Source organism: Equus quagga, chromosome 14, assembly GCF_021613505.1.
Source record: "Equus quagga isolate Etosha38 chromosome 14, UCLA_HA_Equagga_1.0, whole genome shotgun sequence".
Taxonomy (NCBI): domain Eukaryota; kingdom Metazoa; phylum Chordata; class Mammalia; order Perissodactyla; family Equidae; genus Equus; species Equus quagga.
In genome coordinates this window covers 45,763,950-45,783,049 of record NC_060280.1, presented here as the reverse complement: position 1 = coordinate 45,783,049, position 19,100 = coordinate 45,763,950, and the positions used below count along the sequence as shown (strand labels likewise).

Sequence of the window (19,100 nt, the reverse complement as noted above, 5' to 3'; positions counted from 1 at the left end):
GGCATATAGTAACAGATAATGCAGGACCACGTCAGATTGCGGCCAGTCCAGAACGCCACTTGAGGAAGTCTGAACTCTAGGCAATGGCGAATGGCTGGGTCTACTGACAGGTGAGTGAACTGATCAGGCCAAGACCCTGATGCTGATTCCTGTCCCCAGTATCACCAATAATTCATTCTCTGCAGAAAAGTTTATTTAAATGCACGCTTTTACCTGGTAAGGACGATGAGCCCAATCAGCTGTCTTTCGCACGTCTGGGTAAAGCAAGACACGCCAGTCCTGTGGCAGAGACCAGCCATGAATTCCAGAACAGTCTCGTGCCGGAGGACTTTGTAACTCACATCAGCACTAAACAGGAGGCTGCTTTCGAAGTGTGATACAGAAACGGCGAACCCCGGCCAAAGGGACAACCTTAAAAAACAAATAAATACTGAAAAGTGAATAAAAACTGACGAATAAATATTTTAAATGTTATCAGAGAAAAATGATACACATTTTTAAGTGATGATTTTACATTCCAATTCTCTAGATTTTTAAGAAATAATTTTTTCTTTAGTCTGACTTCCTCCAGTTGCTGACTAAAAACTTCAGTTATTTCCAGCTGTCTTTCAACATATATTTAGAATAAAGTATCTTCCTCTAGAGCAGGGTTTCTCAGTCCTTGCACAACTGACATTTGGGACCGGAAAAGTCTTTGTTGGGGGCTGCCCTGTACATTGCAGGATGCCAGCAGCATCCCTGGCCTCTACCCACTAGATGCCAGTAGCAGCCCCCAAGCTGTGACAACCAAAACCTCTACAGACACTGCCAAATGTCCCCTGGGGGGCAAAACTGCCCCTAGCTGAGAATCACAGCTGTAGGATCAACATGTTTGTGGAGAGAACAGTCCCAGCATGAAAACAAGTAGGTCCGGAAAAGCACACTGATTCAATGGTGAGGACAGTGGACAGACTTAATAATGAGTCTATTAAGAAACAATGTAAGGGATATCAGGCACAGACAGCAGAGGCTACAGTTCCTTTCCACGTTTATGAATGTCAGAGACTGAAGTCTTGACTAAGAAAAAATTATGGAAATAGCATGAGAAAATAAACAAAAATTTTTTTTTTTGAGGAAGACTGGTCCTGAGCTAACATCCGTGCCCATCTTCCTCTGCTTTATATGTGGGACACCACCTCAGCATGGCTTGACAAGCAGTGCGTTGGTCCGCACCCAGGATCTGAACTGGTGAACCCAGGGCCGCCAAAGTGGAACGTGCAGACTTCACCGCTGTGCCACCAGGCTGGCCCCTAAACAAATATTTTTTAAAAATCACTTCAGTTTATACTTTGTGGACTCCAGTCACCGTGATTCTAAGCCAGCCTTCAGGACAAGCATATGCACTGCACCCCAACTCCAGTTCAGCACAACCACGGCCCTACGAGAATTTCTAATCCAAATGGAGAGAAAAGTGACAGTGATGAATCTGATGCTTTATATACACCACTCTGACACACTTAATTAACTTACAGAAACCTCACCATTTTTCCTCCACCTGGCAGAAGGCCAAACACCCTGCTCCATTTTCTATCTTTTATGCACTTCTCCCTCTGTTTATGTATCTGTCTTTGGGTTACTGGTTGCCTCTCTGTCTTTAGCTTGGCGACATATTTTGGAGAGCTGAGTGACAACCAGTTCAAGACATAGCTGCCCACTCTCCCTGAAGCATCTTCTTCCCACTTTAGGGTGAAAATGCCCCCAATTCTCTATCCTTGACTAGGGTAGTTTAGTTGGCTCGTCTGACCCCCGCATACCCAATAATTTCATGTCAATGCCCTGCTGTGCTAAGTTCCTGTCAGTAAGAAAACAGAGCCCCCACTATGTGTATTCTGCTTCCATCATTACTTGTCATACACAGGAAACTCAGTGTCTGAATTCCTTCTACGATTTATGATAATGATCCAGCACACTAATATCAGAAAACAGGCTGCCAGGTTCATGGTGACATTCGCCATTCTATTAAAAAACTTGAAAATTTTAAAAATGCATTATTTTTCATACCATGGAGTCTCTCATAGGAAGCATAATGGCATAATATTGCATCGTAAATTACGTTGCTCACATTATAACAATTTCAGAGTAACAGAAAACATAAATAAATCTACCTGTGCTGGGGAATCTCCACTGGCTCAGAAGGTTTATAGAAATTCCGTCCAATCTGGTACATGGACAACTTTTTCAAGATCCTGCAAGTATACATTTTTTTAATCTTTGGCAAACATTGGTCAATGACAGTGTAATTCTAAGTGTGTACCCATGCTGAACATAATGATAACAATATGCAGAAAGTATAGAACTTTCATTCTTACAGCACTGGAGGTTTAGATACTAAATATACATGTGACTGTATATATAAGAGCTATCACTTTCTCATATTTGAGAATGATACCAGTGGAATTATTTTTATCTGTCAGGGTTTAACCACAAAGACGAATATGTGGTCACTTACCAATTATGACAGTGGTTTGAACATTCTGGTTAGTGTGGATGGGGAGAAGCAAGCCATGATTGAAGGCTCTTCTGGCCTCTTCCTATTTTGAGGTCAGAAAGCTGTTTCTAGTGATGCTACTCAAGTTCCCTGGGTGCTACCAAATGACACGGCTGCCTCCTGAGCAGCTAACCTGGTCACCTTCGGAAGCTAACGCATCACTGATGTGAGGCTGCCCAGTGCATGGGAGAAACATGAATTCTGAGAAAGAAAATAGGGATTCCAACTGCCTGATTCTGGCTACCAAATGTCACTGAGCCTCAGCCTCCTGTAAAATGAGGATTTTAATAGTACCTGCCTCACAATGCTTGAGTGAGGATCAAGTACAATCAAACACAAGTTGAAGGGCTTTGTAACTGAAGAGCGCCTTCCAAACGTTAGCTGACTTAAAATAGTCCCCTCGCGGAAGGGCACGTGCAAGACTGGCTTCGGTAAGCGTCTGCAGCACTGAGCTGAGGCCGAGATAAAAATCTAAAGACTCAGCAAGACATGTCTGACTAGAATTAGGAAATAATGTGTCTGTGCGGGGGAAGTTCCACTATGTGCCCTACTCAGCAAAACCCAAAACTCTCCCGTCCTCACCCTCTCCAGAGGCCACCGTTGAGCGAAGGGCCCGAATCTCAGATTTTTTACCAGATTATCTTACCGAGCCACACCAGGAACATGGAACACAGTGGTACTCGAGCTTTCCTGGACCCACCTGTCACCTGGGAAGCTTGCTAAAAACAGATTTTCAGGCCCCACCCACGAAATTCTGTTTACTGGGTCTGGCGAGGGGCTAGGGAATCTGTACTTTATCGATTTCCACCCAAGCCCCCTTCCGTTTACTAACCCTGACATACTCAACTGTTAAGTCTGGGAGTGGATGGTTGGAGGAGGTACAGAAAAAGAAGAGAAGAAAAAAGGCACCCCCCATGCTACCACTGAGACATTGCAACCCTTTAACTTTTTGTCTCAACTCAAATGATGCTGGATAATAACGACTGGTGCCAGTCAGAGGCTGTGATGGACTGTGGTGCACATTATTGCACAAGTACGTGAAAGTACATGGAAAATTGCCCTAAAGACGACATTGTTGCTGGTACATTGCCTACAAAATGGTTGATCATTTTAATACCCAGCCTCTATGCTGAAAGGCATCATTAGCTTAAATTAAATTCACATTTAAGGCATCTTACTTTTTGAAGATGATATTGAAGACCTGGATACACACGGGAGAACTTGCTGGGAGCTCCCTCGTCAGAGTGATAGTCATCTTTACAGTCTCACCTCTTCGAGTTTCACTTGACAATTCTGTGACCTGGGAAAAGAAGTACTTAATATGCACTCTACAGATTAGCCCCAAGTGTGCAGAATGTAGATACGATAAAGCAATCACAATTTAATACACATTAACAAAAACAAAACTGCAGGTGTTAGTATGTGAGTAATAATCTAATCAACACATTATGTTTGGAAGGTTTTTTTTCCTCTGTATCTTGCTAATCCTAGAAAAGCAACACATCTCTCTACTCTCTAACTTCCTAAAGGAGAATCAAAATCGGACTCAGGATTCAAAGATTCAATCCAAAGAGAATTCCGGAGCAGTGCTTCTTGATTTTTTGGGGAAGGGGGGTGAGGATGGGAGACAAATTACTTTTAGAGGCTGATGCAAGTTATAGGCATTCTCCCAAGAAAATTTCACATGTGCGTATAGTGTAATAATGTACATACTGTACCCATTTTCAGGCAGTTCATGGAAGCCCAGAAGACTATTAGTGGACTGTCCTGCCCATCCCAGGTTCATGGATTTCAGAGTACAGCCTCTCAAAGGTTTATTATAAAACAGAAGAGCTGAGAAGAAGAGAGAAAGAAAGCAAAGGAGAGGGGACAGACAAGAAGGAAAGTAAATGTGGGGAGAGAGAGGAGAAAATGGTAGAAGTTTAAACAGATAGGAAATCTGATTTTATAAATTTTTGAAAGGTCGAGAGAAATCCCTAAGGTTCTTATAATCTGGAACAATGTTCTAACAATATAGTGAATGCAGAAATAGGTCTCTATACCACCTACCTAACTAAATGTAACTACATTCTTAGACCAGAAAGGGCTCAGTGCAGGGTTTTGGAACAAAAGAAAGAACAAATCAACCCATAAAAATCAATGAGCAAGGATTTTTTAGAAGGGTAAGAAATTAGCAGAGGTCAGTTCATTAGTAAGCACTTAGGTATTTTACCCCTACTTTCTATAGTTAAAGTGTGGCTTTAACTACAGCTGAGCCAAGAATGTAGGGCAGGAATGCCTCATGGCATGGAAACAAAGGGAAATGAGTCCTTTCACAGGGGATGAAATATTTCATCTAGGTGATTTCTTCCTTCAGATAAAACTGTACAGAAATCAGAGATGGAGAGCTACAGAAGAGCTCATCGACATCTGGGAGAAGTCTAGCAGGCAGGAGAGATGAAGAGCGCTCAGACCGCTGCAGGGATTTCAGGATAAAGGCTTAAAACAACAAACGATGCTGGCATGAGTGGTTGGGGAAAGGTGGCAGCGATGGTCCAGGCTCAGACCTCTATGCAGGAACCGCGTTCCCAACGGGCATCTAAGAGCAAACTCATCAGCGCCCCCTGCACCTCCCCTACCAAACACCAACCCCTCCTTGCTTCCTGTGTCTGCTATTGGATCCCACACCCTCCAGTCCCCGGGCTGCTAGCCTCGGAGCAAGCATTCACTTCTCCTTCCGCTATCTAATTGGTTGACAAATCTTAGCACTTCTATACTCGCAATGTCTCTAATAATCTATTTCAGCTGTTCCAATACCATTGTTTACCACAAAGCTCAAGAGCATGTGATTTGGAATTGGCCAGACCCTGGTCCCCTGCCTCCGGCAGCCTGTGTGATATAGAGCAAGTTACTTCAACTCTTTAAGACCTTTCCTCATCTCTAAAGTGGGAGTGAGTCCAGGGTAGTGAAGAGTAAATGATGTAATTCATGGATCTCATCCCCATGCATAGCAGCACTTCGTTCAACCCCTTTTGACATCCTGCCCAGATTATTCCACTGGCACTTTACTAATCTTCCCACTTTCTCCTGTCAAACATTCAACAGGATGTGATCAGAGTAACTGTAATTAAGCCAGCTCCCATGGAAATTCTCTCTCAGAGGCTTCAGTGGTCCATGGAGGACAGGCCCTATTCCTCAGTAGGACATTTAAAGTTCTCTTACTTTTGGAGCCACAACTTCCATTTCTTCCTGGCTAAACTGGAACGATCAGAAATTTCTAAAACAACCGCTTACTCTCTACCATTGTGCCTTTGCCCCTTCCAGTCCTTCTGTCTAGGCATCTCCCCCTGACCCCATCGCCACTCCTTCATTGATCCAAATCCTACCCAAGAAATGAATTCTCACTCCCACTGAAGCATCCTGCTGGGAATGAGCTTTCTTTTCATCAAGCTCTGTATGAAGACTTTGGGTAAGATACTTAAACTCTCTGGAGTGATGAGAGGATTAAACAAGATGACGCATATGAAGAACCTGGCAAGACAAATGCTCAAGAAGTGTAATCTGGTAGGATACCAGTAGCAGTGGTGGCAGGTGGGACATAAAGTACAGATCTGCTCATCCCAAGAGAGAGGTGCTGGGGCTTATCCAGAGGACAACCAGCACAGCACCTAACACCTAGTAAGCGCTCAGTGAATATTAGCATAATGAAACTAAGTATTGTTATGGCACTTACTTCACTCTACCTTTCACTGCACAACTTCAGTACTAAACTGAAATTTTTCTGACAACAAGAACCTTGCTTCCGCCATAGTGGCAGCAGCCTGCCAGGTACACAGTAGGCTCTGTAAGTGTAGAAGGAATGCAAGAGAGTGGCAAATAGATTTGACCAGTGACAACAACCCAGGTGCTGGCCACAGATTCACAGATGGTGTCTGAAAGACAGAGGAAGGCTAGGAGGGAGCAGAACAGGACTCCTAGAACGGCACTATTCGGGAGTGCAAGGAATGAATTAGTGGAGGAGCTCTTTCAGCTTAGATAAGCATCTTATGAAGTGTGTAGGGGATGGAGAGTGTGTGCAAGATTAAGCCTGAGTCAATATTAAGACCAGAATAAAACGGTGAGAACAGCATATCTTCATTGGGACACTATTTCTTTTTACCATTTCTTTTTCACTGTCACTGGGTGACAGGTCATTCATATGTTGATAAGGAGTAAGACAACACTCTTCCATCTAGACCTAGTATCATGATCTGTGTCTGGGAAATAAAATCAACGGGCCTGATTTGTCACACCATGTCTTTACCATCTATTTTACTCACCTACCTCCTCATTAGATTCCATCCCCAACAATAAGAAGGTGTGTGGTACATACCACATGCTCATTTTGAATGAGAAGTGAGTAATATTAACTTATTCCTGGCATCTGTAGAGTAAAAATTCTCCACTTTGGTTAGGTACAAAGCAAGGACCTTGAAGCAAGCTGGGTCATTCAAGGGAAGTATATAAGAATTTCAATATATCTAAATTTCCAAACTTACTACAGATGTATCTACAAGAACAAGAGGATCTTACATCCTCTTGTTGACAACAACAACTTGAAATATATCATTTAAGCACAAGAGGCCATACTAGCATGTTATCGACATCTGGTCATAAGACAAAATATTGAGGGATCAATAAGGACTTATGATGATGAATAAAAATGTTCTTAAATTTCAGATCCAGATTTTCCACGCCTTTAAATTTAGTCCTGTAGTATAATTTTAAAGTTCCATATCCAGATGAAATAATCACTCAAGTAGCTCCTATAAATCTGAGGGTAAAGGATAAAACCCCACAAGTGCTCAGAAATGCATTTCTTGAGGAAATTCACAGAGATTTACATGGAGTCTAGAAATTTGCATTTATCCTCTTGGTACCATCCTGTTCAAAATGTTGAACTAAATGATTAAGCGTTCCAAGGAATAGAGCATAAAGTTTTAATCCCATGTCCTATGTTAATTTTTCATACAAAAACTGGTTCTTTTTGCTTTGTAGTAATTTTAATACTGCTTTAGAACAAACCATATGATAAAAACATCACTACCAATATCTTTATTTTAGGACTGAAAATTTTGGAGGTGTAAAAGAAATGGATAAAAGAATATGAATCACAAAATTGCCATATTGAATGGTCACACCATGAAAAACGTATCCTTAAGAGTGATATCAATAACTTATATTTCATATGATAGAACAAGTCATGAAAGAAATGACAGTTTTAGAATCAGTGATTGAAGGAAAGTTATTTGTATACACAGGCACAATTGCGCAGGGGCAAAAAAAAGCAGAGTAAATTTAAAGCTTTGAAGCCACAGGCTAAATGGTGTTTCTTAAAGTCTTGCTTATTTTGGGAAAAGTTTAAAAAAGATATCTATTTCAAGGACACGTTACCTAAAAAATAGTTGAAAAAGCAGTGTTTGTATTACAGCTCTTATTTTTAAAATGCCAGACCATCAGCTTCTTAATTAAGAAATCAATACTGATGAGGTCTTAATTAGGAAGTCTTTTTTTTCTCTCAGGCATGGGAACAGGAAAGGGGGCAGGAGTGAGTGAAACACTCATTCCAACTGTCATGAAAATCAGCTAACCTCTTAAATATAGATGGACGAGTATAAATATATGCATATATGTGTGTCTGTGTCTGCATGTGTGTAAAAAATTAACTATACTATACCTTTTCTTCTAGCTTTTGTGAGAGAAAAAGGATGACACCATCGAATGCTTTTGCTTTGTTGGAAAGTTCCCTATGACTATAAAGCAGAGCAATTCTCAGCCTTCTAGATTCTAAATCTGGAATATATGTCACATGATACTGGTACAGCTGCCAGTCCTGGGGCAAATCTAAACCAAAGAGATTTGTGGCCAGCTTCACAGGTATTCCACTGGAACCTGAGGATGACAAATAACATTTTTCAGCCAAAAAAAAATCACACGATGTCAATATTAATCACGTCTTTTAAAAAATTTATTTGCACATGCATAGTTGTTGCTGTAAAGCAAGGACTCTTGTTCAGTGACACAAGACACAACCTTCAGCCTGATAACCTTATGGAGTCCTATAAACACCTGTTGGGAGTTAAAAAGAAATCATATGTAAAGCAGGCCCCATAAGAACATAAGAGCAGACACTGACATTCTTGTCCCTGTGAGAAAAGCATCTGAATTCAACTACCCTAGGACTCCTTCCAAAGTGTGCCTTCCAGCTCTGACTCTGTGCAATTCAAATTGGCTCGAGTAATATTATCAGATGCTGCTTTGAAATTATGCTGCTGTCAGATGATGAAGAAACTGTCTGGTTCTTACCATGAATTACAAATCCTAACCCCTAACCTCTTAGGAATCCAAATAATCAAAATTTAACCCTACTTTTGACAATTCTGAAACAGTTCAGTGGTTAGACTGCTCTACAAGTCACAGAGAAGGCCCTCAGAGACTGAGGGGAGCACTGGGGAGAGAGGAAGAAATTACACATCTTTCCTGTGGGAAAACAGACAGGGTCTCGGGGCTTCTACTTTCTGCAGGCACATGGAGGCCATGTGTGCTTCTGGCAATTCCATGCCCTACAGAATTTTTACTCGCCTCTTCAAAGTCCATAGGACAAATTCAGAGATGGCCGCAATGGAACTGGTCAGTGCTCAAGATGGCGTAGCTCCCTCCAGAACAGAATCTAAGAGGGCACAAAGGAAGTATTTCTCACCTCTCTTTGTAGGACTCATCCAGTGTTTGTCTTACAGAAAAGAATTATATCAAATAGGCGCTAATATGCTTTTTTTGTGGAGGAAGTGGAAACATGAGCCCCCGGGAGGTGCTGAGAAAGAAAAAGTCTCACATGTGCCTTAGTATTTCCTCAGCTTTGATCTTTGGTATACATCCGGTAGGAGCAAGGAATCAGGGTGCCATTTTAAAGAAAAGCTTTCTTTTGTTCTCCCAGATCCTGAGGAAATGGCAACATAGTTTAGCTGCTCATATTAACGGACAGAGAGAAGTAATCCCAGAATGTCAGAGCGGGCAATACGCATCAAGGTCTTCTACACCAGTATTTTCAAACTGTCGTCATGACCCATCAGGAATGCAGGGATGAAAGCCAGTGAGGTGAACCATCATATTTCATGAAAAGACTGGAGCACGACAGAATGGACCAGAGTGTCTTGCTCAGATTAAGGGCAAGTATTATTTCATGAAACTTTGTTTCAATTACACTTGTGTAGTGTGTGTATGCTGGATAACAATATTTCTATTTCTTATTTTTCTGCATGGTTTTTAAAAGTTTGAAAAGGCTGATCTGCATCAGTAAGTCTCAACTTTTGGGAGGGAGTCACAAAGCCTTTTGAGAATCCAATGAAAACAGAAGACCTACTTCCCTGAAAATGCCTATGCCTACAATTCTGGGCGCAATTTCAAGGGCGAGCCCGGAATCCGGGTAAAGAATTCCTGAAATAGGCCACATCTTTCTTTTTACAGCTGAAGACCGGAGAAGTTACTATTCCCCATATAGAAAAAGGGTTGGGAAAGAGACAAAGCAACTTTTTTTTTTTTTTTTGAGGAAGATCAGCCCTGAGCTAACATCTGCTGCCAATCCTCCTCTTTTTGCTGAGGAAGACTGCCCCTGAGCTAACATCCATGCCCATCTTCCTCCATTTTATATGTGGGACGCCTGCCACAGCATGGCTTGATAAGCTGTGTGTAGGTTCGCACCCAGGATCCGCAAACCCCAGGCTGCCTGAGCAGAACATGCAAATTTAACTGCTGTGCCACCAGGCTGGCACTAGACAAGGCATCTTTTTTGACCCCTACCCCAGGTGTAAAGAGAAAATGTTTTTAACAAGTGAAATGTAGTTTTAGAGAAAATGTTATTATCTCTATTAATAAAAGAGAGAATTAAGGTTAAAATAACTAGTGTCTAGATAATGCCTTAAACATAGCAGATGGTCAATAAATATCTTTTAAGATAATACACGAACTTTTTAATTTTATATCTAGAAATCAAAACTCTTAAGCAACATTAAAAAAGTAAGTAACAAGAAGACTGGGTACCTGTTTTGCAGTCTCTCACATGGGCCAATTTCTCTCTGGTACAGACAGCCAAATCCATGAAGTCTCGTCTGATTTTCCCACCTCTTTCCATGAAGGCACTTCCAGCATCACCAGAAGATACGCTATCTTCATGTAAAATACGAAGAGAACACCATAATATCTCCTATTTCATTCTAGTGATCTTGTTTACAGCTACTATGTCAAAAACGCATCTAGAAGCAAAACTCAAGATTTTTGTGGTTTTTCATAAAACTGGCCTACATTGGTGAAAACAATCATGACTATACAGCAGTCTTCAGCCTAAAAACTGAAAACGGTGAAGCAAGCATGGCACGTTTTGTTAGAAATAACAGACCCTGAGTTAGTCCTGTCTCTTAAAATATTTTGGATTGTTCTGACTCCCCCCTCGGCTAAGGAGAAAGTCTTATCGCCTCATGTCCTGCTCCACACCCACCTATGGAAGGTGGCTCTCCCTCCTTCAGCTCTTGTGTAAACTCTGAAGAGCTACGAACTAAGATTGTCCACACCAACCTCTGCACAGATTGGGGCTGAATCTCTCACCTTTCCCAATGACAAGAAGAGAAACGCCCAGAACACTGCCATCAGTTTTTATGCTAGATCATTCCCCTTTGTAATATTATGGGTTTATTACTGCAAAGTAATGACTAATACTAACAACAAATCTCTAGGACTCTGACTTGACCTCTGACCTTTGGTATAGTCACTATAGGCAACTACCCCAAATGGCACTCTTACTTGCTCAAAACTGCTGTCCATATCCTTCTCCGTGGAGTCTGAGTCTCCCAGGAAAATCACAAAATTTATTTAATTTTTAGAAATTCAGTTATCCTCACTAGATTATATCATTCTCTGCACTTGGTTTCAAAAGATGTTTGGTGGTTTCTAAAAATTCAATCTACCATGGAATAGTAATTGTCAGAGGTTGGGAGAAGGGGAAAATGAGGCGTTATTGTCTAATGAGTACAAAGTTTCAGTTTTGCAAAATGAAAACTGTTCTAGAAATGGATGGTAGTGATGGTTGCACAACAATGTAAATGTCCTTCATGCCACTGGACTGTACACTTAAAAATGATTAAAACAGTAAATGTTACATTATGCACAATTTACCACAATTGTAAAAAATACACGAAAATCCAATCTACCCTGAAAGGACGAAGGGTTTCCATCACTTGCTAGTCACAAGAATGTGCAGCAAATGTGAAAAGAAATTCCGAAAGAGAAGTTAGAATAACCCTGGGATGGTGGCAATAGTGCTAGAATTATGAGACAACACATTTCTACTGTTTAAGTCACCCAGTCTGTGGTACTTTGTCACAACAACCCTAGCAAACTCGTGCATTGGACACACCAACTCACACTGTGTGACAGTGGCTACTTGGAGTAGCATGTTGACAAGTATCCTCAGGCCAAATCTGGACTTGCAGGGAAAGCAACTACCATCAAATGGTGACATCTACCCCAGGTGGGGCAGGAAGCAGGGAGAAGTGGCAGCAGGTGTGCAGGTTTCTACCACCCCTGGGAGGCAATGGTATTGGCATTTACATGTCATAAAAAGTTGTAAAATGTCCTTTCAAAATTATTCAGTGAACAGAAAGAATCAGAAACACTGGCTTCCTAATGTCTGTGGATTCTAACTGCCAAGCACTAGAAGGAAATTCAGTGGCAGGCTCCGTGTTTGGGAGTCCCAAAGAAAGACAACAAACCCAGGCAGATCCTTCAAGAAAAGGAAAATGGAATGCTCAAGAAGTCAGCCCGCTGCTGTAGGCTTAGCAGAGTCCCTCCGGTTCCATTCAGATGGAACGGAACTGAACTGCACTTACATGTCTGTGAAATCCTGCTTGTTCCCACAAAGCCACTGCTAGAGGATGCTTCACTGTCACTAAGATCAACAGATGTAGGCTAAAGCGGAAAAAATATTTTGGTCAGATTTAAGACATTAAGTCATAAATCAAAAGGTTATCACAAAATAAGAACCATAGTACATTCTAAGTCATTAGATTACCATGAGCTAATGTTAACAGGTCAAACAGTTGAGAGATGATGAGAAGAGATGGCCCATTCTAGAAAAAAAGATAAGGACGAGCTATAGTTTTCCCCATTCATCAAATTTTGGTTTTAGTACCAGATACAGCTTTAGACTCTGGAGGTGTAAAAAGGCAGAGATGAAATCCTTGCACCCAGGGAGCTCAGCAGGCGGTACAGATGAGCCCAGACCTCACACCTCCATGGCCCAGACCCGGGGTCTCCAGGATGAACATATCTGTAGTATGAAAACAAATTGAGCCCAAAGACCTGGGTCACCAGCTTACTCTCCTGAATAAACTGGTCAAGATTAGTTCACAAAATAGGTGAAGGGAACCATTAATATTTTCTCTTTTCACAGTAACTACTTCTCTTTGTACAAGAAGGAACATATCTTGGCTTGCAAAAAAACGGTTGAAGTCAAGAGAAGACCTCTTCATGAGAGTAAAGGCATAATGACCACAGAGTACTCAGGAGTACTTCTGGTCTAAGAGACGGCTCCGCCTACTAAGAGTCTGTAGTTGTAACTTCACTCAAAAGTTCTTGATCTGCTGGTCAATTCAATCTAGTCGCCTAAGTCTGGCAAGGAGCCCTACCCACAGTAGTTGCTCAACAAACAGTGGTTGAATCTAAACCACAGCTGTTTGAGATTGCTTATTTTTATATATGAATTGACCAGACGAATCATATTGGATTGTATGCCATATAAGGGTATTATTGAAGGCACAGCAATTTTTGCCAGGACAGTTAAAACCGAACCAACTAATTAAAACTCAGAAAGTATAAAAGAATGACACTTGCCTCCAATTTTCAGTCCTCTTTATCATCAAAACATCCACATTAATACCTTAAGAGAAAAACGTGAGAAACCCTGGAAGGCTCAAACTTGATAGAGAAGATAAGCCACTACTTCTGGCAGAGAGGAAGGGATATACGCAGAGGAAGGCGGTGTCCATGAAGGAGACAGTGGTAAGAGAGAGCAAGACCATATCTGCTAAGCGGTCTACGCACCTGCGGGGAGGCCTGGGTGCGCCCCACTTCGGCGGGACTGGGGCCACGGGCGATACCTCGTGCCCTCGCGCGGGCCCGTCCACTCATGTTCCCGAGGAGCCCAGAGTGACTTGAAAGGCAGCAAAGTCTCAATTAGGGTGTTTCTTCTTTGGCATCCAGATGGGAGGCTGTGCCGGGAGCCAGCGGAGGAAGTGGATCTCTGGCTCCTTAGCTGGAAAGGCACTAGAGGCCCACGCGTGGGCGGAGGAGGCGCGCACTGCCCGCGGGGTTCCGGAGGGGGAGGGGAAGGGGCCGTTTGGGAGCGGAGGGGGGAAGGGGAGAGTTTGGGAGGAGGAGGGGCGGGGGCCTCGATTCCCTTTTCTTTCCATCACCGCAACCCCCGAAATTTGGCATTATCCAACTTTCTGGGTTTTCCCCATCTTCTGTGTGTAAGGTTGCACCACGCTGTTCCTTTTCTCAGTTTGTCCTTTCCGCTCACTGGTGTGGGTAAGCACCTCTTCATATGTGTGACAGCTATGAAGTTATCCCTTCAGTGAACTCTCTATTTATATCCGTTGCCATTTTTATAGTTGGGTTTCTAATGTTTTTCTTTGTGATTTGGAAGAAATTTTATCTTTTTTTCAAAAAAAACATTGCAAATATCTACTCCCAATCTATCACTTGTTAATTTTGATTATGAAGTCTTTTCTCTTACCAAAATCTTTAGTTTTGATGTAGTCAGATCTACCAATTTTTAAGTTTATAGTTTGTACTTTTTGAAATTAAATTTTCTCTGCCTTAGTTTACAAGGACATTATGTGACATTTTCTTTTATTAACTTTCTAAGTTTCCTGTTCACCTTAAATATTTTGTATCTTTCAGGGTTCATCATATGTATATATATGACGTGAGGCAGGATCTAACTTTATCTCTATATGAAGTGAGCCGTTTTCCCCTAACGTCATCTAGTAAACAGCGTACACCTTATGTAATGGTTTGCGGAGCCACCTCCAGCAAACGGCAAATCCTCACACAGTATACCTAGATTTGTCTCTGTGCCTTCATTTCTATTCTACTTATCTATATCTACTCTGCACCAGTACTTTACCACTTTTTATTATTATTTCTTCATAGTATTCTTAAAATCTAGGGGAGCAAGTCTTTACTGTTTGATATTTTTTCAATTGATTTATTTATTCACAAACTGTATTCTATATAAATAATAAAATAAGTTTGTCAAGCCTCTTTCAACATCTGGCTTAGTTTTTAATTGGCATTGTGTGGACTATATAAATTAATTTGTAAAGAACTCTCATCCTTACAATGTTAGATTTCTCCATTTATTTAAGTTTCTCCTTACGTCCTTTAACAGCATTTAAATTTTTTTTATAAAAGTTTGTGTATTGTTTAATTTCTGGAAATTTGATAGTTTTTGTCACTATTGTGTCCTGTAACTTGCTTTCATTATATTTCCTAGTTGGTTATGATTAAGTATAGACATGTGATACTGATTTTTGTAAGTTGATGTTGTTTATCAAGTTTACTGAACTCCTTAGTGCTTATGGCTTGTCTTTTGATTTACTTGAGTTTGCATGTAAATGATCATATCATCTACAAATAATAACAACTTTATCTCATCTTTCTTCTTTCTTTTTCTTATCATGTTGATCAAGTTTTCCTGTACAATGTTGAAAGTACTGTAAGAGCTGGCATTCTTGTCATCTTCCTGATTTTAAGGGGACTATTTCTGAAATGTCTCCGTTTTGTTTGATGTTTGCTGTAACTATCTGGTTTATGGTCTTTATCATTTTCAGGAAGCTCCCCTCTTTTATTGCTGGTTTTCAAAGATTATTTTAATTGTAAATATCTGTAGAACCTTACTAAATACTACTGTGGGTCTGTCACAAAGCTTGTGCTGAGGTTATAAGGGCACATGTACAGACTGTTCATCAGAGTTATTTCGGGTGGCAGCCTATGTGCCCATCAGAAGGGGCAGTGGGTAGATAAAAGGCGGTAGATGCATGGAGTGGAAAACTAGGCCAACAGTCAAGAACAGCCACCTGGAGATGCAGTCAGCAGCATGAATAGGTCTTGAATACATTGTGTTGAATGAACAAAAAGCTAGAAAAGATTGAGATCTATACAATGGCAGAATATCACATATGTTAACTTTTAAAACTGTAAGGACACATGGATATGGACTAATTTTTTTCAAGTAAACATATATATCCAAGGATACCCAACAGACACAATAAATTAGTACCTATATAAGGGAGAAGAATAGGAGTGGGAATGGAGGAAGTGAAAGGGAAAGCAAAATATAAGGCAGTATAGAACTTGCAGATTCATGAGAATCACGTACAGTGAATTGAAGAATATGATTAATTCAACTCTCTGTACTTGAGGCCCTAAAATTAAATAAATATGATAGCTAATGTTTATTGAAGACTTACAGTATACCTGGCTTTGTGGAAAATATTATCATCCCCATTTTATAGATGAGGAAATTGAAGCTTAGAAACTTCAGTGACTTGCCCAAGGCACCACAGCTTGTGTGGCAGAGCTGGGATTCCAACTCAGGTCTGATTACCTGAGCCCACACCGTATTCACTTATTCCCTATTCCCCTCCCTCCAATAAGGTGATCTGCCTTACTTTAGATACAGCCCTTTCTAGAGGAAAAAGCCCAAATCCTGTGTAATGTGCCATCCTCTGCCTTCTTTTTACTCCCCATCAGAATACTCTTTTATCAGGTTCTCTTGGGAAACTATTAATCCTGAGGGCTGGCAAGTGCAAGAGGTAATGATGGCCTTGCGCAGAGATGGCTAGTCTTGGACTTGGCTCAGTGGAGCCACTCCAAGGAATTATACATTTCTTTGAAAAGGAACGAGTGTGAAATTGTGAGTGATCATAAGCTGTGATGTCAAAAAGGAAGGCAAGTGGAAAACAGAATCTGGACAAGGAATCTACTTTTGAAAATCCATGCTTTATTTCTAAATATAAGAATAATCTTTATCCCATGTTTCCGTATTTACCACCTCCTGGTAAATTTGACTTGCACTGATGTGACAGCACTATGGAGTGACAAGAAAGGCTGAGAATGCACATAAGTGACTTCAAACAGTTAAATCCTTTCCATTTCCCAAATACTGACTCCTTATAAAATCAGAAGTATCAATTATTTCCAATCATTATCGGCATTTTTCAACTCTATCATACTGATATGACAGAGATTACTTAATAACTGACGTATGAATCTGTCCCATGGTGCCTTCCACATATGAGTTTTAAAGGCACTTACATTTTCCCTGTGTAGGGAGGCAGTACAGCATGGTTACATGGGCTTTAGAATCAGACAGACCATACTTTATATCCCCACTCCATTACCTACTAGCTCTCTGACTCCAGAAAATGTAGCCTCAGTTTGTTCAACTATAAAATGGGGATAAAGATATGCCAGGATTTCTCAGCCTTGGCACTGTTCACATTTTGGGCCAGATAATTTGCTATCGTAGAGTGCCATCTTATGCAGTGTAGGATGTTTAGCAGTATCCCTGGCCTCTACTCCCTGGATGCCAGTCTCACCTCTAATTGTGAGAACCAAAAATGTCTCCTGGAGGGCAAATCACCCCAGATTGAGACATTGAGATACAGCTACATCCCAGGGTTGTTTTGAGGACTAAATGAAATAATGACAATGATGATGCTTAATGCAGTGTTTGGCATGTAATAAAAATTGGATAATTAGTTATTATTATCCTAAGAACGTGTTATGGACAAATTTTGCAAAAAGAGATTTAATACAATTTTTGCCACATTTGTATTTGCAGACTCTTGTCAAATTACTTCACATTTACATACCAGCTTACAATGTTGTTAAGTCATGGACGACTCTTGTGTCATGAAGTCCTTTACATTTTGCTCGGACCACCTTTTAGCTCCAGCCGTTGCTGTGGTGATCAGCTGCACACAACGTAAACCATACATCTCTCACTTCTGTCTCAGGGCTTCCCTACTACATAGGATTCCCCAAGAATCCACTCAGCCATTCCATCGCAGGAGCAAAGCTGAGTGCAAGGAAGTTAACATCTCATAGGGCAACCGTTGGCCAATGTGGGATGGGAGATGATGGATAAATCATCCCTTTTGCAACCACTGGGCAGACAATTTGGTGATGCATTCTATGGCTTCACAGAGGGTCCTAGTGAGATCAAGCGTCAGATGCCACAGTGGTGATCAGCTTGATGACACATCCTTGGGTTGACTTCATCCTTGCCTGTTCCGTTTTTCCCAGTCCCTCTCTACTGTTCCTTGTAATCACTTCCCCAAATAAACTACTGCATCCAAGCCCTTGTCTTAGGTTCTGATTTGAAGGGAACGTAGGCCAGCATAGTTCAATAAGAGAATATAGTATTCACTCATTTGAAACATAGATCATGCCTACTGTGGGCCTAAGCATTGGTATCTGAATTTTATCAATGAGGGAAAATACAACTAAAGATTCATCTAAACTCATCCTTCAAGCCAGCTATAAAATCAATTTTTTAGTTATTCAGTCCTGTGACTGTAGCTTAATTTTTTAAATGAATTTTATTAGGAAAACCCTGTAAATCAGACAACCTACAAGCGCAGACATGTTCAGATCAGCTAATTTGTTTGCTCAGTAACCATGGTTCCTGCTAGTGCAAAATTAATTCCCCAGGCACAGGTGTAGGTGGTTGAGCACCTGTGAAATTACTGCATCAATGGCGTTGTCTTCTTTGGACTTTATTTCAACAGTATTTACTGGATTAATTTTGAACAGTCTCATTTTTTAACCTTTTATTTTGAAATATATCACATTTATAGAAAAGTTACAAGAATAGCACAAAGAACCTTTCACCAAGGTTCATCAGTTAACATTTTGCCATATTTGCTTTATTATTTTCTCTTTATATGTATATATTTTTTTCTGACCTATTTACAAAGAAGCTGTAGACATCATGCCCTTTGACCTCCAAATATTTCAGTGTGTATTTGTTAAGAACAAGAATATTTTCCCCTTCTCTTATATAACCACAATACAATCACAAAACTTAACTTGGATGAAATGCTATTGTCTAATCTACAGTCTATAGTTAGATTTTGACCGGTGTCCCCAGATGTCTTTTAAAACTTTTTTTCTTGTCCAGAGTGTAGTTAGGTCCTTATAATACGTTGCATTTGGTTGGCACACCTCTTTAGTTTTCTTTAATCTGTAACATGAACAGTCTCCCTCTGTCTCTTTTTTTTTTAAACAAATTATGAGAAATACATTATTGAAATGTCTGGAGAAAGAAAAATTCCCGTTATGCACTAGATGTTAACTGCTTAACCATTGTGATGGAAATCTTTCCAAAACACATCGTCTGCCTCATGGTCTATAGGGAGTGCTCTAAAGGTCAGTTAACTCCTTCTGGAGACCTGAACTTACGAGTATTGAATATTCTGTCTGTACAGGTATTTCT

General features: G+C 40.7%; 1 protein-coding gene across 1 annotated transcript in view; it reads right to left on the bottom strand.

Moving 5' to 3' along the window:
• PIWIL4 (piwi like RNA-mediated gene silencing 4) overlaps positions 1 to 13,723 on the bottom strand; it is a 38,630-nt gene extending 24,907 nt beyond the window's left edge. The window contains exons 1-7 of the mRNA XM_046637947.1: positions 13,637 to 13,723; positions 12,424 to 12,502; positions 10,583 to 10,708; positions 8,223 to 8,437; positions 3,706 to 3,827; positions 2,145 to 2,225; positions 214 to 411 (exon numbers count right to left, since the gene is read on the bottom strand). Of these exons, the coding sequence (XP_046493903.1) occupies positions 214 to 411; positions 2,145 to 2,225; positions 3,706 to 3,827; positions 8,223 to 8,437; positions 10,583 to 10,708; positions 12,424 to 12,502; positions 13,637 to 13,723 (908 nt within the window). The remainder of the gene's footprint in view (positions 1 to 213; positions 412 to 2,144; positions 2,226 to 3,705; positions 3,828 to 8,222; positions 8,438 to 10,582; positions 10,709 to 12,423; positions 12,503 to 13,636) is intronic.
• Between the last annotated feature and the right edge of the window lie 5,377 nt (positions 13,724 to 19,100).